Genomic DNA, 25,017 nt, shown 5'->3' with positions numbered 1-25,017 from the left:
ATAATTCAATGATCCTAAAAATGTTAAATATCTGTATCAGTTGTAACTACTTGGTATTGGACACCAACATTTGTAGTATCACAAAAAAAAATTATGTAAAGTAACTAAAAAACTGAAGAATCCATGCTTAAAGGCCTACTGAAACCCACTACTACCGACCACGCAGTCTGATAGTTTATATGTCAACGATGAAATATTAACATTGCAGCACATGCCAATACGGCCGGTTTAGTTCACTAAATTGCAATTTAAAATTTCTGTGGAGTTTCTTGTTGAAAACGTCGTGGAATGATGACGCGTGCGCGTGACGTCACGGACTGTCAGGAAATATTAGCGCACCACCATTTACGGCTAAAAGTCGTCTCTTTTCATCGCGCAATTAAACAGTATTCTGGACATCTGTGTTGCTGAATCTTTTGCAATTTGTTCAATTAAAAATGGAGACTATAAAGAACAATGCTGTTGGTGGAAAGCGGTGGATTGCAGCTGTCTTTAGCACCGAGGCACAGCCGGTGTTTCTTTGTTTTTAACACAGAGCGGTCAAGCGAACATGTTTCTCGACGTCAACCAGCATGTTTGTTGGAATGGAAAATTGTGATATATATCTTACCGGAGACATCATTGGATTATTCGTCCTCCTGCAGTAGCTGTTTAAAAGGCAGCTGTGAGCTTGGTGGGTAGTAGTGGGTTTCAGTAGGCCTTTAAGTTTGAAGAGTTTCTTGAAGTGGATCATATTAGTACATTGTTTGATTTGTTTGCTTAATCCATTCCACAATTTAATTCCACATACTGACATACTGAAAGTCTTAAGTGTTGTACGTGCGTACAAATATTTAAATTACATTTTTCTCTAAGATTATATTTACTGCCAAATTAGGAGCTTTTGTAACCCGTTTTGAAATGGTTTCATCATCATTTACACACCAAATTAAATATCATGATATCTATTGTTATCGCAGGAGGCTGCAATATATATATCACGCTATCGCCCATCCCTACTCACAATAGGTTCAAGGGTGGTCGCCATCCATAAACCAAACCAGCTGAGCAGAAAACCATTTGAGCGGCAAAATTGTCAACTAATTTTTAGAGACAATCGGGAAAAAATTGTAGAAAAATTATGTTTTTATGTCTCATAGCTATAAGACCTATGTCAGACTTAGATTTGGATTAAGGTTGTTTCTTCGAAGCAGAGGGAATTTAGCACGTGCGAGACGTGAATGTGAGTACATCTTTTTATTTTAACACTAACTAACAAAAGAGAAACAAAAAGCGCTCACAATGGAGGTACAAAACTTGGCTATGGAAACAAACACTTGCACTATGGCATAAACAAAAGACTTAGCACAAAGGCAATTAACTATGAACTATAAACAAAAACTTATATGACGTGGAACTGTGATCGAGGGCATGAAGGTAGGAACAGCATGGGTAGGGTGTAGATGCCAGGATGAAGACAGAAAAAGAATGACTTAAATAGCAGCTGTGATGATTACTGAAAACAGGTGTGAGGCTGAGGACAGGGACGTGACTAGGAGACCAGGTGAAACTAATGGGTTGGCATGGAGACGAAAGCAAACCAGGAAGTGCAAAGACAGAACTAAATGTCCAAACAACTGAACATAACCTGACCAAACATGGCAAACAAAAAAACATAATTTTACAGGCATGACTACTTAAGAAGCTAAATAGTGTATGTCAAGCCATGTTGTACTAATGCTAGACTGATTGTCTCTCTGTCGCCCTTTAGGACTGCTGTGGCAACTGCAGTGACAGTGACGAGGAGCCAACCAGGCTGTGACACAAATCACATTCCATTCGTTTACAACTTTTTGCACATTTATATAGATAGTCGATCTCTAAATGTCAGAATTTATTTTCAGCATAGCCATTATGTTTTAATGTTATTTAAAAAAGAAAAAAACTTGTAAAATATCAGCCGAGATTATTTTGCGGAGGAAACTCATTTCGGCCGCTTGTACCCGTGATCTTATCCTTTCGGTCATGACCCAAAGCTCATGACCATAGGTGAGGATGGGAGCGTAGACGACCGGTAAATTGAGAGGTTTGCCTTCCGGCTCACCTCCTTCTTCACCACAACGGATCGATACAACGTCTGCATTACTGAAGACACCGCACCGATCCGCCAGTCGATCTCACGATCCACTCTTCCCCCACTCATGAACAAGACTCCTAGGTACTTGAACTCCTCCACTTGGGGCAGGGTCTCCAACCCAACCCGGAGATGGCACTCCACCCTTTTCTGGGCGAGAACCATGGACTCAGACTTTGAGGTGCTGATTCTCATTCCGGTCGCTTCACACTCGGCTGCGAACCGATCCAGTGAGAGCTGAAGATCCCGGCCAGATGAAGCCATTAGGACCACATCATCTGCAAAAAGCAGAGACCTAATCCCGCGGCCACCAAACCGGACCCCCTCAACACCTTGACTGCGCCTAGAAATTCTGTCCATAAAAGTTATGAACAGAATCGGTGACAAAGGACAGCCTTGGCGGAGTCCAACCCTCACTGGACTTCGCTTTCTTAATTTTGGCTATTTTATTTCTTCTAATTAACACTTCTTAAGTGTGTAATGAAGTCGTCTGCAGAGTTTTTTGTATACATCTAAAAAAAATCAACATGGAGAGAATCTTTACTGTCAGATACAAGAGGATGCAACTGTACAGAATGTGCCTATTTAGCCTACTCTGCTAAAGTTTTTGGTTGAAAATATGTACTCATTGGACTGTGAGAAGGAAGATATTAGCGCCTCAATGGTGTGACTTGCAAATGTTGTCAGGAGCCAAAAGCACATTCCTTTTTGAAGAAACTGTCAAAAACACCTGAAATAAAATACTTTATGTACTTATCTATAAATGATGTTCAAAATCACTGAAAAGACACAAATAATCACAATAAATTTAGTTTTCAGAGATGAAGTAGATTATATTGGATACAAATTTGTAATATGACAAAAATAAAGTCAAGTTTTTAGGAGACAAAAACATTGGTAATATTCCTAAAATATTTTGGTAGGGTTATGCCAAATATTCTCTCACAATTTTACGTGAAAAAGTATTGTAATAATAACACTTAATGTGTAATAATACCATTGGGATAAAAAAAAAGAAGTTTTTTTTGTTTGTTTTTTAATAAAACTATGTGTAAAATGACCGAAATAAAGTGAAAATGTCTAAAATATAATATTTACAATATAACAAATAAAGTAGATTTTTTACAAGACCAAAAACATGTAATATTTTATATTTCGAGAACCTTTTATTTCTTTGTTTATAATGCTCCAAAAGTACAATTAATTTTCAAATTTTATTTGTGATGCTCCAAAAATCTTGAAATAGAAGAAACAAGAGAGAAGAGAACAAAAGACACAAGGTAAATCCCGATTATTTTTCAGCTGAAATTTAGATTTTTAGCGAAAAAAACTGGGGGTAATTGACATTACCTTCATTATATTAGACTTCCAACTCTCCTGTTCACTTTTTGTTTTTATTACAGTATTCTCGTACAAATGCAATTTTTTTCTTGCTATTTCAACTAATTTGTCACAATTCTTAGTATTTTTTGTTCTTTTCAGTGTACTGTACTTGCCATGCATGGCTGTCTGGTCATACAGTAGTGCAGCCACTAGAGGGCGGTAGTGTGTCAAACATCTCTATTCAGTGTGACAACTGTCATGTGTCTCAGGGCCACATTGTCACTCAATGATATCATTCAATCAATCAATGAATGTTTATTTATATAGCCCTAAATCACTCATGTCTCAAAGGGCTACACAAACCACAATGACATCCTCGGTAGAGCCCACATAAGGGCAGGGAAAACTCACCCCAGTGGGACGTCGGTGACAGTGACAATGATGAATATGAGAAACCTTGGAGAGGACCGCATATGTGGGCAACCACGTGGGCGGGCACGGCGCCCCCCATAGGGGACATTGAAAAGTGAAAACACATTTTTTTAACTATACAATGTTTGAAGTTTGACTTATACAGTGAACGTCTACACCAGGGATCTCAAACTCACTTTACCTGGGGGCCACTGGATGCAGAGTCTGGGTGAGGCTGGGCCGCAAGAAGTGTTCCTAAAAAAATGTGCATACTCCTCACCATGCAATAAATTTGTAATTAGCCGATGCATGGAGAATAATGTTATTTCCGCAATGTGTGTCGTTCCGCTTTCCCTCCCTACAGCAACACAGTGGTCGGCGGATAATAGCCGGGAAAGTACCAGGATAGCGAGCGCAAAAAAGTGACGGCTCCCGATGTGTTATTCAGCATCCTTTAGAAATATATATAGTGTTCATCGTGTGAGACAATGCGAATTAAACAATAAAAAAAAAATAACGGTTTGAATTGGTCCTGGTTATCGGGGACTGTTATTACTGATGGACAGGTGTCGCAGTGTGACTGCAGCCGGCCACGTAAGAAAACCCTCGTCTCCATTGCAACGTCTCTGTCACTTTAACTCACTTGCCGCTTTTCCACTAACGCACGGGTAGGCAACCCAGAACGTTGAAAGAGCCATGTTGGACCCAAATGACAATGCTGTCAAGTGCCATTCATATAAAAATCACGGGCCGCACTAACATTAAACTTTCATTTTAAGGTGGGGGCCGCAAAATAATGTCTCCCGCGTGTCTGAGACCCCTGGTCTACACAGAGTACAATAGCTTCCTTAATGACGACAACCTTGATTTTTTGCTGTTGAATTTGAATACCTCTGAACATATTGTGACGAGTTGGGAATGTGAATGTCCAATTAACTGTAAAGTTACTCTATGTTCTATCTGTTTTTATTAGACAAAACAGACATGACATTCAGAGGAACAGACACCAAAGCCTTAAAACACTGTAAAACTACATTGAAATGTGGTGGCGTGGTTGGGGGCGTTTTTTTTTACAGCTGTTGTGTGCGTAGTTGTGCACTGCACTTTCTAAAATGGATGTTATTGTCACATATGCATGATTAATTGATTGAAACTTTTATTAGTAGATTGCACAGTACAGTACATATTCCGTACAATCGACCACTGGTAACACCCGAATACGTTTTTCAACTTGTTTAAGTCGTGGTACAAATATATACTATCAGCATAATACAGTCATCACCCAAGTTAATCATCATAGTATATACATTGAAATATTTACAATTCCGGGGGGTGGAATGAGGATCTTTGGTTGATATCAGTACTTCAGTCATCAACAATTGCATCAACAGAGAAATATGGACATTGAAACCGTGTAGGTCTTACTTAGTAGGACATGTACAGCCAGCAGAGAACAGTGAGTTCAGATAGCATAAGAACAAGTATATACATTAGAAATACATTTGATTATTTACATTAGGTTTATTTACAATCACTGGGAGCTGTGATGTGATTGTAGGAGGATAAAGGGTTGAAGTTGCCTGGAGGTGTTGTGCTGGTGCATGTACAGTAGATGGCAGTATTGTCCTGTTTAAGAGTGTCACATGCTGTTTACGGCAGACAAACTGCCTTACGGTAGAGTGGTAGCCGTAAACGTGACTGCTGTTGTTGTGTGTTGTTACTGCGCTGAGAGGACGTTGATGAAACTGCCTAACAATAAACCCACATAAGAAACCAAGAACTCGCCCTTGATCATAGTTATAAAGTCATTGAGCAGACACACTCTCAGACACGTCACTCAGGTCCTCATGGAGATGGAAGGGGCGTGGCCTGCAGCTCCGCCTAAATTTCGGGAGATTTTCGGGAGAAAATTTGTCCCAGGAGGTTTTCGGGAGAGGCGCTGAATTTCGGGAGTCTCCCGGAAAACCCAGGAGGGTTGGCAAGTATGGCTGAGCGCAACATTTTTGCTGCTAAATGTAAGCTAGTCATCGAGCGTAGTACTGCAGGGTTCCCTATTAGAGCTCCTTTCGTTTGCTGCATGCTTCCATTAGTTTAGTATATCATCCACTGTTGACCTAATTTAAGTTAAACAAGTTTGCCTGACATACATTTAAAATGAGATGTGACCAGGAAGTGTTTCTTAGTGCCTTAATATTTACCAGGTTGTATCCACATGCCAAGAAACCACAAAAGGAAGGCAAGAAATGGTGTTGAAGGAATCCAAATAATCTGAACTAAAATTCATCCCGGCAAAAACATGCTCTAAAGTTGACTTTTTACTCCCACGTCCAAAGAAGCCTTTTGTGGTGTTTGGGAAGGTACCTCGATTTATAAAAAATGCATAGCAACAACTTTCCATTCCCTGATCGGAATGGACTACAAACTGAAAGATTGTGACCCTGGAGGACTTTTCAATACGTGTGAGTGATTTATAATTATATAGCGCTTTTCTCTAGTGACTCAAAGTGCTTTACATAGTGAAACCAAATATCTAAGTTACATTTAAACCAGTGTGGGTGGCACTGGGAACAAGTGGGTAAAGTGTCTTGCCTACAGACACAACGGCAGTGCCTAGGATGGTAGAAGCGGGGATCGAACCTGGAACCCTCAAGTTGCTGGCACGGGCACTCTACCAACCGAGCTATGCCGCCCCACCCAATAAGACAATATTTTAATCAGGACTCGCTGTAGTTGGCTTCAATTTACTGCTGAGTTGAATACTGGAATCACCTAAGACAAGGGGTCAAAGTCATTTTAGCTCAGGGGGCACATGGAGGAAAATCTGATCCGACGCGGGCCGGATGGGTAAAATCATGACATAATACCGTATTTCCTTGAATTGCCGCAGGGCATATAGTATGCGCCTGCCTTCGCAAAATAATTAGCGCATGCTTAGTATTACCGCCTGGTCAAACTCGTGACATCACGAGTGACACTTTCCCTGTCATCATTTTCAAAACGTAGGATGCTGATTTCAATACCGGTCATTTGCCGGAGTGAGAAGATTTTTTAAAATAATTAGCACATGCTTACTTTTACCGCATGCCTTTGGTAAGCGCATGAGTGAGAAGAGGTTTTAAATTAATTGGCGCCCCGGCGGCAATTCAAGGAAATACGGTAACTTAAAAATACAATACAACTGTGACAAATTTAGATTGTTTTCTTTGTTTTACTTTGGCCCAAAATAGAACAAGCACATTCTGAAAATGTACATATCACAAATAATCTTCTCGACAAAAAACTTCAAGTGAGTTGAAAAATCTGAGGAAAAATTGGTGCAGTTTCAAAAACACCATGAAAAACACACTGAACTTAATCTCAGTGGATCTACAAAACCATTCAACTCTAAGTCACAGCCCATCTAGGATTGAACAAATAACAAAATAAAGCATAAATAAAAACTCTTCTATTTATCAACTACCTGTCATGTCCACACATTCATTCTGTGCTAACTCAACAAACCATGCAAACTGGGGAAGAAACTATTAGAGAGGGTTGAGTTACTCCCTGATCACTCTGTATTGATAGAAAAGTACAAGCTGTGCAAAGTGCGAAAAATTTTAACAAACCAAAAATAGAAACTTAAAATACTGACAGTATTTTAGTAAGTCACACATTGTTTACTTTATTTGAATTCACACAGAAAACCTACATTTTCACAGAACTATATCAATGTACAGCATCTCGTATGGCATTTTAAGTGGGGTTACCAATTGTTTTTTTTGTTTTTTTTTATTCCTGCTTGTTTTACGTTGAGTCGAGGGGGAGGAGTTGCAGCCCTGCTTGACCGTGTACCTCTTGCTGGGTTCTACTTGCTCACCCACTATTTGCTTCCCTAATAGAATTGCTATTGCGACATCCAGTGGACACATGTAGAACAGCAGTTAATTTAATTTAAAAATGCAACTCAGTTTTACACTTATCAAACTCATCTTGCGGGCCAGATTGAACATGTTCACGGGCCTGGTCCGGCCCGCGGGCCGCATGTTTGACCGAAAATAACTCAAAGTTCGGACTTTTGTCATTTTTGAAGAAGATATTACACTTTTAGTTCGTCATTTACATGATCTCAACAGACTTCCTGTTCTTCTTCCTACACATTCCTGGGACTTTTTAGAAGATGAAAGGTAGGTATGTGTCTTGTTTTTATACTGCTGCACTGTTACTACTGTATATGGACTGTGGTTCATTTTTGTTAATACTGATGGGTTTCATGATATTTTGAAGTTCTTCTAAAAATGAAGTCACCTGCAAACACTAGACTAGTGGTAATATACGGTATGATTTTGTACAAGAAGAATAAACAGTGGTAAGTAGAAAGATTTACATGACTTTTGTGAACATTGTGGAAATACAAAAACAATGCCAAATACAGCATTTATAGCTTGAATGCTATGTTTGAGGAATACATTTGATTAGGAAAATTGCTCAATTTTGCACACGTTTTTCCACAAACTGTATGAAAATGTTGATTAGTGACATGTGAACCATTTTTCTGGCTAGTGACTTTAAATAGCGTTGTCAAAAGGTCACCAGGAAATGCTCGGCCCTGATGCAAACTGCTTGTTTCATGCAAAGCTACTCTATTTGTATTGGCACTACTAAACCACAGTACCAGCGACTAATCTTCATCTCCAAAGTTCCATTATCATAATTTTCTCCTTCTCACCTCGTCACCTGACGTCGAGATTCATGATTCATGATGCATGGGTGTGATTACACCTTGTGGTGCCACAAAAGAAAGTGCTCCGAATTTGAGCATCATGTGCTTCTGAGGGACATATAATGGCTGCGGATCACTTTAAGTCGGGATGAGTGGTCCAGCTGGGCTTCATCCCCACGGTTTATAATCACGAAGGAGCAAACGCAGGCGGGCGATCGAATTAACTGTAATTAGCCTAAGGATAGAAGTGCTCTGCTGAGATGTGTGCACATGAAACATGGAGGCTGCACTACATGACTACACTCATTTTTTTTTTTTTAAATGCTGTACAGCAGTGGTTCTCAAATGGGGGTATGCGTACCACTGGGTACGTGAGAATTTTTTTAAATATTCTAAAAATAGCAACAATTCAAAAAGCCTTTATAAAAATATATATTGAATAATACTTCAACAAAATATGAATGTAAGTTAATAAAATGTGAAAAGAAATGCAACAGTGTTGACAGCTAGATTTTTTGTGGACATGTTCCATAAATATTGATGTTAAAGATTTCTTTTTTTGTAAAGAAATATTTAGAATTAAGTTCATGAATCCAGATGGATCTCTATTACAATCCTCAAAGAGGGCACTTTAAGTTGATGATTACTTCTATTTGTAGAAATATTTATTTATAATTGAATCACTTGTTAATTTTTCAACAACTTTTTAGTTATTTTTATATCTTTTTTTCCAAATAGTACAAGAAAGACCACTACAAATGAGCAATATTTTGCGCTGTTATACAAACCCCGTTTCCATATGAGTGGGGAAATTGTGTTGGATGTAAATATAAACGGAATACAATGATTTGCAAATCCTTTTAAACCCATATTCAATTGAATATGCTACAAAGACAAGACATTTGATGTTCAAACTCATAAACTTTAGTTTTTTTTTTGCAAATAATAATTAACTTAGAATTTCATGGCTGCAACATGTCCCAAAGTAGTTGGGAAAGGGCATGTTCACCACTGTGTTACATCACCTTTTCTTTTAACAACAGTCAATAAATGTTTGGGAACTGAGGAAACTAATTGTTGAACCTTTGGAAAGTGGAATTATTTCCCATTCTTGTTTTATGTAGGGCTTCAGTTGTTCAACAATCCGGGGTCTCCGCTGTCATATTTTACGCTCCATAATGCGCCACACATTTTCGATGGGAGACAAGTCTGGACTACAAGTGGGCCAGGAAAGTACCCGCACTCTTTTTTTACGAAGCCACGCCGTTGTAACACGTGGCTTGGCATCGTCTTGCTGAAAAAAACAGGGTTGTCCATGATAACGTTGCTCGGATGACAACATATGTTGGTCCAAAACCTGTATGGACCATTGGTGCCTTCACAGATGTGTAAGTTACCCATGCCTTGGGCACTAATACACCCCCATACCATCACAGATGCTGGCTTTTGAACTTTGCGCCTATAACAATCCGGATGGTTATTTTCCTCTTTGTTCCGGAGGACACTACGTCCAGTTTCCAAATATAATTTGAAATGTGGACTCGGCAGACCACAGAACACTTTTCCACTTTGCAACAGTCCATCTTAGATGAGCTCGGGCACAGCTAAGCCGGCGGCGTTTCTGGGTGTTGTTGATAAATGGGTTTTGCTTTGCATAGTAGTTTTAACTTGCACTTACAGATGTAGCGGCCAACTGTAGTTACTGACATGGTTTTATAAAGTGTTCCTGAGCCCATGTGTTGATATCCTTTACACACTGATGTCGGTTTTTGATGTGGTACAGCCTGAGGGATCAAAGGTTTGTAATATCATCGCTTAGGTGCAGTGATTTATCCAGATTCTCTGAACCTTTTGATGATTTTATGGACCGTAGATCGTAAAATCCCTAAATTCCTTGCAATAGATCAATGAGAAATGTTGTTCTAAAACTGTTCAACAATTTGCTAACAAAGTGGTGACCCTCACCCCATCCTTGTTTGTGAATACTTAGCATTTCATGGAAGCTGCTTTTATACCCAATCATGGCACCCACCTGTACCCAATTAGCCTGCACACCTGTAGGATGTTCCAAATAAGTGTTTGATGAGCATTCCTCAACTTTATCAGTATTCATTACCACCTTTTCCAACTTCTTTGTCACGTGTTGCTGCCATCAAATTCTAAGGTTAATGATTATTTGCAAAAAAAAATGTTTTCAGTTTGAACATCAAATATTTTTGTAGCATATTCAAGTGAATATGGGTTGAAAATGATTTGCAAATCATTGTATTCCGTTTATATTTACATCTAACACAATTTCCCAACTCATATGGAAACGGGGTTTATACAATTTAATAAATCAGAAACTGATGACATAGTGCTGTATTTTACTTCGTTATCTCTTTTTTACAACCAAAAATGCTTTGCTCTGATTAGGGGGCACTTGAAAAAAAATGTTCAAAGGGGGTACATCACTGAAAAAAGGTTGAGAACCACTGCTATACAATAAGGGCATAGGACGTTTGATTAGCTCTTATACATTATGAACATGACTGAACTAAGGACTAACAGACAAAAAAAAATTTCACACACTCATTCCTGCACACAAAACAAGAAACTAACTTTGTTTATTTTTTAATTCCTTCATGAATATATTTTTTTAAAAACACATTACAATTTGAAAATAAAATAATGCAAACACTGCATTATTAATATTAAACTTTTATAGTCAAGGTCTATTTTAAAAATATTAATTAATTACACTTTAATTAAGGTTAAAAAAAAACATTCACTACTGCCCTATAGTGCTGTTTAAATTAAAAACAGAATGCTAAAGAAGAAAATAGAATAAACATCACAATAGGAACAGAACATTCTGTAAAAACACAGCTAAACAAACCGACCAATAGATATATATATATAAAAAATGTCCAGCTCAGTTTGTGTCTAGGGCGATTTGAAAGTCTCGAGGGATTATGCGAGATTCAGATCTTAAAAAAATTTAAATAGTTACTATTAGGGGTGTAACAGTACACAAACATTTCGGTTCGGTACGTACCTCGGTTTAGAGGTCCCGGTTCGGTTCATTTTCGGTACAGTAAGAAAACAACAAAATATAATTTTTTGGGTTATCTATTTACCAAATTTGTAATCAATGGCATAACATACATATACACACAGGGTCTATTGCCAGGGTTAATGTGGTCAACATGTGTAAAATAAAAACTAAATAAGATAAGGCTCAGAATGGTGTCTTATCAAAACCTTTCTACATATAAAGTGTTTTTTTTTTTTTGATTGATTGACACTTTTATTAGCCTGGCTAACTTGGCAGTAAGAGGATATATGGGCTCATTGTTCTTCCACCATAGAAGTGGATCAAAATCTAGTTTTTAATGCAATATGGACTTAAATCTGCTGCTATAAAACATTTGTTATTGCTTTAGCCCTGCCTGACTCGCAGAGGAGAGGCTGCTTGAATGCGGTGGTGACGCTTCAAATGGGTTAGCATGTGTTATGAGAGTAGCGTATGTGTGTGTGTGGCCCTTTAATATGTGACAGCATGTGACGTCAGTGAGTGTGTGGGCGAGCGAGGTGAGGGAGCTTAGTGCAAGTCCGGGAGCAGCTGGTGTTTTGTTGGATTGGCTGTGTGCAAGACCTCAATGAAGCCACAATTTGCAACTAATCGCCGGACTCTTCATTTACCCTGGAGTCTGGAGCTGTGGAGACCCACTGCCGGGTAGAGTGAAGGGTGTTGCCCCCGAGAATACATCAGCCCTGGAGGACTGTCTCCGCTGCGCTGCTCGACTACGGTCTGGGAGCCGGAAGCAGGAAAGGTGCAACACATGTTCGACGTGTAGTCAGAAGCAGCTGCTGAACAATATCGGCAAACCTCCGCCCTCCATTGTTGTATCGCGCAGCCAAATTGTTCCCAAACGGGAGATCTTAACGAGGCAGTAGGGTCTTCCAGCTCTGGCTTTTACATGTTGTCCTAGCCCGGTCGCTGCTAGCATGTGTACTCGTTTGATTGATTGATTGATACTTTTATTAGTAGATTGCATAGTTCAGTACATATTCCGTACAATTGACCACTAAATGATAACACCCGAATAAGTTTTTCAACTTGTTTAGGTCGGGGTCCACGTTAATCAATTCATGGTAATGACGGGACAACAAGGTTCACAGTACACCTCCAAACCGAACCGAAACCCCGTACCGAAACGGTTCAATACAAATACACGTACAGTTACACCCCTAGTTACTATGCTTTTACATACAGTACAACGTTTTTATGTTTCCCAAAGAAATAATATACAAATATATAAAACTATACTGTGTATTATATACTAAGAATAATCAAATATTATTCAGGTATGATGCATATAAAATATACAAACAACAGCTAAATACTATATTGTTTATTTTCCAATCTCATTTGTGGGTTTTTACATTGAAATTGGATTTTTTTTAAATTAATGTTTCGATTTTTTTTTTTATTTTTAAAGAACTGTAATTCCGTCTTGTGATACATGTTTTTTTGCTGACTATGGAAAATTACTGACAAATTAAATCAGGGTTGCCTGAAACTTTTTCCAACTCAGGTTTTCCATCCCCCCCACATCCAAACTTACTAAAACACATCATGGTTCCCCAAACATCAACATACAGTAAAACAATAAATAAAAGTGTCCAAACTACCAGGGGCGTCGCCAGACATATTTCACTGGGGCACGTGCCCCACTGTTGATCTGCAGTGCCCCAGTAAAACTTTCACCAATAAAAAATAAACGCTTCTGCGTTTTAAGTTTACATAACATAGACAACAGCGCACATACTACTTAGTATGGTAATTGATTGCTACTGTATTCACTCCACGAAACAGTGGGCACATGGCTACTTAATATGGTAATTTATTCACGTGTGGATCGAGACTTCGGTTGAGAGAGAGAGAGAGAGAGAGAGAGAGAGAGAGAGAGAGAGAGGGGGGGGGGGGGGATTCGAATCAGTGCGTGAGGTAGGTGACGTTGGCCAACAACAATTTGTTAATTACAATATTTTGATTTTGATTTGACTCAAACTGTAACTCCTAGATGGATTTAAGAAAGTTATTCGTCCGCAGCAGAGAAGAAGCAGCAGGAAGGAGAGATGTAAGTGAAGTCCTAGCTAGCTAGGCAACATCATTGTCTTAAGTTGATGCTAAGTTAGCTAACGTTATTCCTTGTATCAAGACAAACATATTAATTTGCTGTTCGAGCTGCCGGGGGAATTTCCAATGAACATGAAACATAATGTTGGTTATTGTCTGCTGGTTCTGCATCAATGATGATTTGGAGTCAGCATGTGTGAGTTGTGTGCTTCTCAAATGGTTTATCTTCAGGAAGAAAAGCATTTTTCCATATCATCAAGTCGTGAGCCAAATTTTTAAATCATTCAAGTTTATTTCACAGAAAAATAGCACAGTAGACTTGTCTTGTTAATCGGTGTGACTTTGACTAAAATAATCTTATTTTGTCACCAGAAAAATGGCTACAGCTAAAGCATCTGGTTTTGTTTCCAGAAAAAATAGTAACATTTCTGTATTTGTTTTCAGAAAGATGGCTAAAAATATCTGGTTTTGTTGCCACAATTTGATTTTTTTCTCCCTCAACTTTTTTTTTTTTCATGCACACATGTGACTGCGACTCACTGAAAATGACACACAATCCACTTTTATGTCACGACTCAGCAGTTGGGAACCACTGGTGAACTGTATAACAGTTACTGTAATATTTCCATGTCTGTCCAGAGTGATTGACCACTTTGCAAAAATGAAGACGAGACGTTACAGTTTACTTCTCAGAGAATGATTCCCTGAACAGACACACAACAGTTGTTCATTTATTCTACTACTGTGGCTTTATTGTTTTGTGTATATTTTATAGTTTTGTGTATCTGAAATAGGATTAGCCACATTGCCATAAATGGAAATTCAATGATATAAAATAACCCACGGATGTAGGGGTGCTTTATTTTTTGTTTTACTTTTGTAGATGTTAAATTTGCAGATGATTACAGCAATATATATTTCAAAAAGATTCATTGCTCTTCCTTTTTGCTTTTACCAGTAGCAGTTTAGAAGTCTGGAGTAAAAAAGTGCACAAGTAGGTCAAATGTATTAGTTAATTTCAGGTGGTTAATCAAAGATCCATACAACATAATCTGATATGATTTCATAGTTTAAAGAACTATTTATGTATTTTTTATGATAAATAAGTGCTAAAAATGTTTTTGCTTGCGCGCTTTGCACGCTCACATGAATTATTTGTGCCCCAGGTGTGCCCCAGTACAGTATTAGGTCTAGTGACGCCCCTGACGTCTACTTACATTAAAATAGATTAGGCAGCGTTTGTGTCAGCATTCCCTCTCTGTCATTCTCTCATGTGTTACTATGGCAACCCCAAAGCCTGGCAGCATCTAAATGAAACGAATAGACTACAAGTTAGACACACACATACAGTTGACAAAATCATTTGCGTTCATTTCAATCTCGATCTTTTACCATGAATTGATTAACGTCGACCCCGATTTAAACAACTTGAAAAACTTATTCGGCTGTTACCATTTAGTGGTCAATTGTACGGAATATGTACTGAACTGTGCAATCTACTAATAAAAGTATCAATCAATCAATCGAATTCCCGTTGTGCGCTGATGTGATTACTTGTTAATCCATCCATCCATCCATCCATTTACTAACGCTTATTCCCTTTGGGGTGGCGGGGGGCGCTGGTGCTTATCTCAGCTACAATCGGGCGGAAGGCAGTGTACACCCTGGACAAGTCGCCACCTCATCACAGGGCCAACACAGATAGACAGACAACATTCACACTCACATTCACACACTAGGGCCAATTTAGTGTTGCCAATCAACCTATCCCCAGGTGCATGTCTTTGGAAGTGGGAGGAAGCCGGAGTACCCGGAGGGAACCCACGCATTCACGGGGAGGACATGCAAACTCCACACAGAAAGATCCCGAGCCCGGGATTGAACCCAAGACTGCTTGTTGATGATGGAGGAAAATATTTGGGGTTTGAGGAGAGGAAGCTTCAGTAATCACCATCAGAGACATGGAGTGCCACTTTTGCAGCTGAGGGGGGGGCATTCATCATTTAACATGTGAGAATTTGAGTCAAATAAACATTAGGAAGCATTTTATTAACGCCTAAAACCTCCTTTTTAGTATGTATGACATCATGTGGTCACATTAGCAATCACTCACACATCAGTCACAGGCAGTGTGTGTGTGTGTGTGTGTGGACTCTCAAAGTGGGAAGCACATCAATACACTTTGGAGGTGCTTCCACTCAACCACCAACACCACCTGCCGTCAGGGCTCACTCTGTCCATTTTTAGACACTCCATCGGGATATAAAAAGATAAAACGCTCGTTTTTACTTTGTTTCCTTGCCTGAGTTGGAGGGGGGGTTTTTGTTGGGAGGACAAACACATTGGCACCGTTACATGTGGCAGAAATACTGATTTGTGGATGAAAATCAACTAATGATGGAAATGTGTTTTGCAAAATGGAATGACATGCACGATTGAAATAACGCTGTCTATAAAACTTACAAACTGTAAAACAAGATTATTAAACACAGAAATAGGAAATAAAGGCCAGTTGACCTAACAGGCCTACTTCCTAGTTCAGTGGTTCTTAACCTGGGTTCGATCGAACCCTAGGGGTTCGGTGAGTCTCCCTTTAGGGGTTTGGCGGAAGTCAAGACACACCTGACTCATCGTGTAAATAAAAACTTGTCCCTATCGCCGTACTATGGATACAGCAACAGCAGAAGTCACACTGATTCGCAGGTTTTCGCATTTGTTGTGAGTTCATGCACTGTGTTGGTTGTGTTCTTTGAACAAGGTGAGTTCAGTTCATTTTGTGCACCAGTAAAAAAAAAAAAACATGTAACTTTGTCTTGAATTTTCTTCATTGCTAAAGAAGGGGTCGGTGAAGATGAAACTGGTGGGGTTCAGTACCTCCCACAAGGTTAATAACCACTGTCCTCGTTCTTTAAAGATGGCACACACAGCATGATCATACCACTTTTTATTCTGGTCAGGCGGACTGGTCCATCGTAACACAAATAGTAAAAAGACGAAACTAAATTCTCTCACAAAAGTGACAAAAAAAATCCACGTGTGTTTGCTTTTCCATCCGTTTGTTGGCTAGAAGGCTACTTCCTTGTTCATGAAAGATTGCATAAAACAACTAGATCATGCCATTTCTGATTTTGGTCAGGGGGAACGGTTCCATTGAGACACAGACAGATGTTTCATCTGACATCACATGGACAAAGAGAACACTTTCTGGAAGAAAGTTCTGTGGTCAAATGAAACCAAGATTCAATCAATCAATCAATGTTTACTTATATAACCCTAAATCACTAGTGTCTCAAAGGGCTGCACAAACCACTACGACATCCTCGGTAGGCCCACATAAGGGCAAGGAAAACTCACACCCAGCGGGACGTCGGTGACAATGATGACTATGAGAACCTTGGAGAGGAGGAAAGCAATGGATGTCGAGCGGGTCTAACATGATACTGTGAAAGTTCAATCCATAATGGATCCAACACAGTCGCAAGAGTCCAGTCCAAAACGGGTCCAACACAGCAGCGAGAGTCCCGTTCACAGCGGAGCCAGCAGGAAAACATCCCAAGCCGAGGCGGATCAGCAGCGAAGAGATGTCCCCAGCCGATACACAGGCAAGCAGTACATGGCCACCGGATCGCACCGGACCCCCTCTACAGGGGAGAGTGGGACATAGGAGGAAAAGAAAAGAAACGGCAGATCAACTGGTCTAAAAAGGGAGTCTATTTAAAGGCTAGAGTATACAAATGAGTTTTAAGGTGAGACTTAAATGCTTCTACTGAGGTGGCATCTCAAACTTTTACCGGGAGGGCATTCCAGAGTACTGGAGCCCGAAATGAAAACGCTCTATAGCCCACAGACTTTTTTTGGGCTTTGGGAATCACTAATAAGCCGGAGTCCTTTGAACGCAGATTTCTTGCCGGGACATATGGTACAATACAATCGGCAAGATAGGATGGAGCTAGACCGTGTAGTATTTTATACGTAAGTAGTAAAACCTTAAAGTCACATCTTAAGTGCACAGGAAGCCAGTGCAGGTGAGCCAGTACAGGCGTAATGTGATCAAACTTTCTTGTTCTTGTCAAAAGTCTAGCAGCCGCATTTTGTACCAACTGTAATCTTTTAATGCTAGACATGGGGAGACCCGAAAATAATACGTTACAGTAGTCGAGGCGAGACGTAACAAACGCATGGATAATGATCTCAGCGTTTTTAGTGGACAGAATGGAGCGAATTTTAGCGATATTACGGAGATGAAAGAAGGCCATTTTAGTAACGCTTTTAATGTGTGACTCAAAGGAGAGAGTTGGGTCGAAGATAACACCCAGATTATTTACCGTGTCGCCTTGTTTAATTGTTTGGTTGTCAAATGTTAGAGTTGTATCATTAAATAGAGGTCGGTGTCTAGCAGGACCGATAATCAGCATTTCCGTTTTTTTGAGCTGTTTGTCCACAATACCCAGCAATATGTTTGGAGGGGAAAAGGTGACGCTTTAATCTTAGGAACACCATCCCTACCGTCAAGCATGGTGGTAGTAATATTATGCTCTGGGCCAATGGAACTGGTGCTTTACAGAGAGTAAATGGGACAATGAAAAAGGAAGATTACTTCCAAATTCTTCAGGACAACCTAAAATCATCAGCCCGGAGGTTGGGTCTTGGGCGCCGTTGGGTGTTCCAACAGGATAATGACCACAAATACACATCAAAAGAAGTAAAGGAATGGCTAAATCAGGCTAAAATTAAGGTTTTTAAATGGCCTTCCTAATGTCCTGACTCAAACGTGTGGACAATTCTGAAGAAACAAGTCAATGTCGGAAAACCAACAAATTTATCTGAACTGCACTAACTTTGTCAAGAGGAGTGGTCAAAAAAAATCAGCCAGAAGCTTGTGGATGGCTACCAAAAGCGCCTTATTGCAGTGAAACTTGCCAAGGAGCATGTAACCAAATATTAACATTGATGTACCGTATTTTTAGGATTATAAATTGCTCCGGAGTGTACGTCGCACCGGCCGAAAATGCATAATAGAGAAGGAAAAATACATATATAAGTCGCACTGGGGTATAAGTCGCCTTTTTGGTGGAAATGTATTTGATAAAATCCAACACCAAGACTAGACATTTGAAAGGCAATTTGAAATAAATAAAGAATAGTGAACAACAGACTGAATAAGTGTACGTTATATGACGCATAAATAACCAACGTGCCTGGTATGTTAACGTAAAATATTACGGTAAGAATCATTCAAATAACTATAACATATAGAACATGGTATACGTTTACCAAACAATCCATGACTCCTAATCGATAAATCCCATGAAATCTTCTTCCTCGATGTTGCTTCTAAACAACTCTGCCAACTTCAAAGGTATGCGCCGCTTTCTCTTGTCGTTTTCTGCTGCATATTTCACTACGTCCAGCTTGTAATCTGCACTACATGATTTCCTTTTCGGTGCCATTTTTGTTCAGCCCTTCTCAGTTTTTATAAGTTACCGCCAACATTGATATGATCTATTTTAATAGCTATGGCAATAGCACATAGCATATAGCAATTAGCATCCCATGACCCACAATGCACTTCTGCCATGACCCTCCCCCGCTGAATTCTTATTGGTTGAGGTGTGTGTGACGATTGCTGACATTTTCTTCGTCTCTTCCGCGAATTAGATAAATAATACTATTCAATATTTTACGGTAATGTTTTAATAATTTCACACATAAGTCGCTCCGGAGTATATGTCACACCTCCGGCCAAACAATGAAAAAAACTGCGATTTATAATCCGAAAAATACGGTATGTATACTTTTGACCCAGCAGATTTGGTCACATTTTCAGTAGACCCATAATAAATTCATAAATAACCAAACTTCATGAATGTTTTTTGTGACCAACAAGTATGTGCTCCAATCACTCTATCACAAAAAAATAAAAGAGTTGTAGAAATGATTGGAAACTCAAGACATGCATGACATTATGTTCTTTACAAGTGTATGCAAACTTTTGATCATGACTACATGTCCTTGTCCATTAAAGATCACACCATTTCTGATTATGTGATGAGGCAATGGCGCCATTGTGATGCGAATGGCAAAAAAATAAGATAAAAAATAAATACAGCCTTTAACAAAAATGGAAAAAAAAATGTATATGTTTATTTTTCTGTCCATTTGTTATCTAGCAGGCTACAATCACTTCTAACAAAAGACACAAAATATGGAGCAGCGCATCTCCATTAGTTTTTACCTGTGTTTGTAAACCAGTAGGCTACTTAATCGTTCAGAAAAGATGACAAAACAAGACTAAATTCAATTGTTACTTTTTTTTTATTCTAAAGGACGGGGAACAGGTCCTATTGAGACTGAAAAAAACCAAAACAAAACTTGAACTGGGCATTTATTTTGTGTTTGTTGCTTACTACTACTTCCTGGTTCATGGGAAGTGACCAAAGAAGACGGGATCATTACATCTCTCAAATGCCATCTTGACTCAAATTGCAAGAAAAGCAAATTGTTGTGTGAATGCTCCAAAGCATTCACACATATCTTTTTTTATTCTTCTTCTTCTCCAGATGTTGGCAAGATCTACTTTCCGTATTTTCCACCCGATTCAAACCGTTCCAACTTCAAACTGTTCAGCCTATTCAGGAATTGAGGGCTTTACCTTGGCGAATTCCCCAAATTCCCAGATTTCCAGGTTTTTCGGGACATATTTCCCATTCAAAATGAACTGGCCATTTATCAAACTTCCACCATTTTCACATTTTCTCCCGATTCAAACCATTTTACCTTCAACACATTCCACCATCCTGGAAATTTCAACTACATTTTTCCAAGTTCAAAAAAATTCCAGGATTTTCCAAAGCCCTATTTTTTCCTTTTTTTTGGCTCCTTCCCACATTTTTCAATGCATTTCAACAGTTACACCGTGAAAACATTTCTCTTAATCAGGACAAAAAACAAAGTTGTTTATTGAACTGGAAAAATTCTCAGTTTTTCCCAAATTCCTTAATACCATTTCTCAATTCAACATGTTACTACTTCAACATTTCTTGACCGATTTGAATAATTTCAACACCAACCATTTCAACTCTTTCAGCCCATTCAAGTTTTTACCATTAAAAAAAAATAGACTTAGACTTACTTTTTATTGTCATTCAAATTTGAACTTTACAGTACAAATAAGAACTAAATTGCGTTCCATTAGCTCTTGGTAGTGCAGGACAAAAAAAAAAAGCAATAAGGTGCTGATACAAATAGATTACTGTACAGATAAATACATTGCACTTTTTCACATGTGTCCATGTTTATGGATGTATGTTATATTCTTTTTTATTCCAGCGAGTTAATCCATTTTGGGGGGAGTTGAGGGGATAATTTAATTCTGATGCGTTCAAGAGTCTTATGGCCTGAGGGAAGAAGCTGTTACAGAACCTGGAGGTTCTGCTAGGGAGGCTGCGGAACCTCTTCCTAGAGCAGGGGTCGGCAACCTTTACCACTCAAAGAGCCTATAACCCGTTTCACAAAACAAAGAAGACAATTGGAGCCGCTATCATTTCTGCAAATATCTGCTGGTGGTCACTAATATAACAGTATTAAGGGTGTGCCATGAAGCCATTGCCTTCGACGCCTTCTACAACATGTACAGACAGCTTGCCAGTCCAGTAACATGTTGTATGAGGCTTCCGCAGATTAACGTACACGACTGCAAGGCATACTGGGTGACACAGAGTACACTGAGGGTTGTAATATATACAATTTTAACACTCTTACTAATACGCACCACACTGTAAACCCACACAAAACAAGAATGACTAACACATTTCTGGAGAACATCCGCACTGTAACACATTATAAACGAAGGCGTCAAAGGCATTGGCTTCATGGCACGCCCTTATTATTGTTACATGGGTGACCACCAGCAGTTATTCGCAAGAATGGTTGCGGCTCCCATTGTCTTCTTTATTTTGTGAAATGCGTCAAAATGTAAAGGGCGCTAAAAGTAAAGCCATCACGGCACGCCCTCAATATTTTTGTCCGAGTGAAAATCGAAGAATGATGACCGTAGGTGATGTCCGGAAGAGGCTCCGAGAACCAGAATCGGCGATTGTGCAGCTGAGCCACATCAGAGTGGCCAAAGAGCCGCATGCGGCTCCATAGCCGCGGGTTGCCGACCCCTGTCCTAGAGTCTAGCAGTGAAAACAGTCCTTGGTGGGGGTGGGAGGAGTCTTTGCAGATTTTCTGAGCCCTGGTCAGGCAGCGGCTTTTTGCGATCTCCTGGATAGGAGGAAGAAGAGTCTTGATAATCTTTTTCGCCGTCCTCACCCCTCTCTTGAGAGACTTCCAGTCTGAGGCATTGCAGGCTCCAGTCCAGACAGAAATGCTATTGGTCAGCAGGCTCTCTATAGTGCCTCTGTAGAATGTGGTGAGAATGGGGGGAGGAGGGAGCTGTGCTCTTTTCATCCGACGCAAAAAGTGCATACGTTCCGGAGTGTATATATTTCATACATATTATATATATATATATATATATATATATATAAAATATAGAATATTCCCGCTTTTGCTGAAATTCCCATTGAAATCAATGGGACATTTTTCAGAGTTCCACAACTCCCACATTTTTCATCTGATTCAAACTATTCCCACTTCTAAATATTCAGCCTGTTTGGGAAATACTTCAACAATTCTAAGAAAATTCCAGGATTTCAGTTAAACTTTAACATTGGAGCAATTACACGCAATTCCTTCAGGAATTGCCTCATTCAGTTATAATTATTATTCTAATGAATACCACAGAAAAATAAATACTAAAAAGCTTTTTTTTGGTAAAAAATAGCTGAATGAAATATGTGGTTGGTGTGCCCTTTTGTGCTTTGATAAAAAAGCAGATGAAACTACAAAGATCTCAACTTTTATATGAGAGTTCTGAGAAGGTTTTGAAGGGGGACGGGTAACCCTGAAATATTTGAGTTTTGCCAGGAACATTTTGGGTTTCTCTGAAAACAGGAAGAGGTGACGTCAGCGTTGTGGAATGGCTGGTCAGCATGATAATGAGTTCATCACAAAGAAACAGTCAATTTAATGTGTGGTTCTAAAAGTAGTGTGTGCGTATGTGAGCTGTTGAATAGATTTATCTCTATACTGGAAGGAAAAAGAACAACAGGTTCAGTGTTCTAAAGAGTGTTACTCGCGCGCGTGTGTGTGTGTGTGTGTGTGTGTGTGCGTGTGTGTGTGTGTGTATGTGTGTGTGTGTGTGTGTGTGTGTGTGTGTGTGTGTGTGTGTGTGTGTGTGTGTGTGTGTGTGTGTGTGTGTGACTGACTCAACCAGCGGGCGGCCTCTTGCTTATCAATCACATGATGCTATGTCATCATCACCACAGCTTTTTTCTTCTGTGATTGGAGTCCTCTCCAATCACTCCACTCAATGATTACTGTGATAGTGACTATTCCAATGATTGAAGAATGCTTATATATGGTGTATCTTACCAAAGTACAGCAATTAAATAAAGAGGATAGTTATATATGTCCAGTTTTAGACCTAAAGCTGTCAATATCATTCTTTAAGTGGGCGAGGTAACCTATTTGGTTACTTCAGTGATGGTTAAAAATGGTTCAACCAATCAATGACAAACATTACAACATATGATCTACACACATAAATTAACATGTCATTGACAAAATAACCTTTACGTCACAACAAATACTATATTTTCAGATTTTCATTAATAACAAGTCTGTAATAAATATAAAATACAACATGATGGGACGATCATTTCTATGCATCCAGTATCACAAAGTTTCCCAAACTCTATTTTTCATCAGAAAAAGCCAAGGCCTACAACTATTGCCGCAACGATTAATCCAATTAGAAAAAAAGCTTAGATTTATATTATGTTGCTTCAATTAATTACCTCCTTTCTGAGCTGACACCTTACCGTGGTAGAGGAATTTGCGTGTCCCAATGATCCTAGGAGCTACTGTATGTTGTCTGGGGGCTTTTATACCCCTTGGCAAGGTCTCCCAAGACAAACAGGTCCTAGGTGAGGGATCAGACAAAGAGCAGCTCGAAGACTTCTATGGATATACAACAACAGAGACTCAGTTTTCCCTCGCCTGGACGCGGGTCACCGGGCCCCCCTCTGGAGCCATGCCTAGAGTTGGGGCACGATGGTGAGCGCCTGGTGGCCGGGCCTGTTCCCATGGTGCCCGGCCGGGCACAGACCGAAGAGGCAACGTGGGTCACTTGGCAGTCCGATCCTCGGCTACAGAAGCTAGCTCTTGGGACGGGGAATGTCACCTCACTGGGGGGAAGGAGCCTGAGCTAGTGCGCGAGGTAGAGAAGTTCCGACTGGATATAGTCGGACTCACCTCGACGCACAGCAGGGGCTCTGGAACCAGTTATCTCGAGAAGGACTGGACTCTCTTCCATTCTGGCGTTGCACTCAGTGAGAGGCAACGAGCTGGGGTAGCAATTCTTGTTACCCCCCGGCTCAAAGCCTGTATGTTGGAGTTCAACCCAGTGGACGAGAGGGTAGCCTCTCTCCGCCTTCGGGTGGGGGGATGGGTCCTGGCTGTTGTTTGTGCTTACGCACCAAACAGCAGTTCAGAGTACTCACCCTTTTTGGACACACTCGAGAGAGTACTGGAAAGTTCTCCCCCGGGTGATTCCCTTGTTCTGCTGGGGGACTTCAACGCTCATGTTGGCAACGACGGTGAAACCTGGAGAGGCGGGATTGGGAAGAATGGCTGCCCAGATCTGAATCCGAGTGGTGTTTTGTTATTGGACTTTAGTGTTCGTCACAGATTGTCCATAACAAACATGTTCAAACATAAGGGTGTCCATAAGTGCACTTGGCACCAGGACACCCTAGGCCGCAGTTCCATGATCGACTTTGTAGTTGTGTCATCAGATTTGCGGCCTCATGTTTTGGACACTCGGGTGAAGAGAGCTTTCCACCGATCACCACCTGGTGGCGAGTTGGCTGCGATGGTGTGGGAGGATGCCGGACAGACCTGGCAGGCCCAAACGCATTGTGAGGGTCTGCTGGGAACGTCTGGCAGAGTCTCCTGTCAGAGAAAGTTTCAATTCTCACCGCCGGAAGAACTTTGAACATGTCACGAGGGAGGCGCTGGACGTTCAGTCCGAGTGGACCATGTTCCGCACCTCTATTGTCGAGGCGGCTGATTGGAGCTGTGGCCGCAAGGTAGTTGGTGCCTGTTGTGGCGGTAATCCTAGAACCCGTTGGTGGACACCAGTGGTGAGGGATGCCGTCAAGCTGAAGAAGGAGTCCTATCGGGTTGTTTTGGCTCATAGGACAGGTACCGACAGGCCAAGCGGTGTGCAGCTTCAGC

The 25,017-nt window shown here is 40.1% G+C and overlaps 2 protein-coding genes across 6 annotated transcripts in view; both read left to right on the top strand.

Moving 5' to 3' along the window:
- Nucleotides 1-2,877, top strand: part of grk6 (G protein-coupled receptor kinase 6) — a 69,198-nt gene extending 66,321 nt beyond the window's left edge. For all 4 annotated transcript variants that reach the window (XM_061898798.1, XM_061898797.1, XM_061898799.1 and 1 more), the window contains one exon: nt 1,751-2,877. In XM_061898798.1, the coding sequence (XP_061754782.1) occupies nt 1,751-1,801 (51 nt within the window). In that variant the 3' untranslated portion in view covers nt 1,802-2,877. The remainder of the gene's footprint in view (nt 1-1,750) is intronic.
- A 10,741-nt stretch (nt 2,878-13,618) lies between these two features.
- Nucleotides 13,619-25,017, top strand: part of LOC133551752 (proline-rich protein 7) — a 37,310-nt gene continuing 25,911 nt past the window's right edge. For both annotated transcript variants that reach the window (XM_061898796.1, XM_061898795.1), the window contains exon 1: nt 13,619-13,675. The gene's annotated coding sequence lies outside the window, so the exon portion shown is untranslated. The remainder of the gene's footprint in view (nt 13,676-25,017) is intronic.

Source organism: Nerophis ophidion, linkage group LG04 (genome assembly GCF_033978795.1).
Source record: "Nerophis ophidion isolate RoL-2023_Sa linkage group LG04, RoL_Noph_v1.0, whole genome shotgun sequence".
NCBI classification, from domain to species: Eukaryota; Metazoa; Chordata; class Actinopteri; order Syngnathiformes; family Syngnathidae; genus Nerophis; species Nerophis ophidion.
The sequence above is the reverse complement of the archived record's forward strand: the minus strand, read 5'-3'. Positions and strand labels throughout refer to the sequence as shown.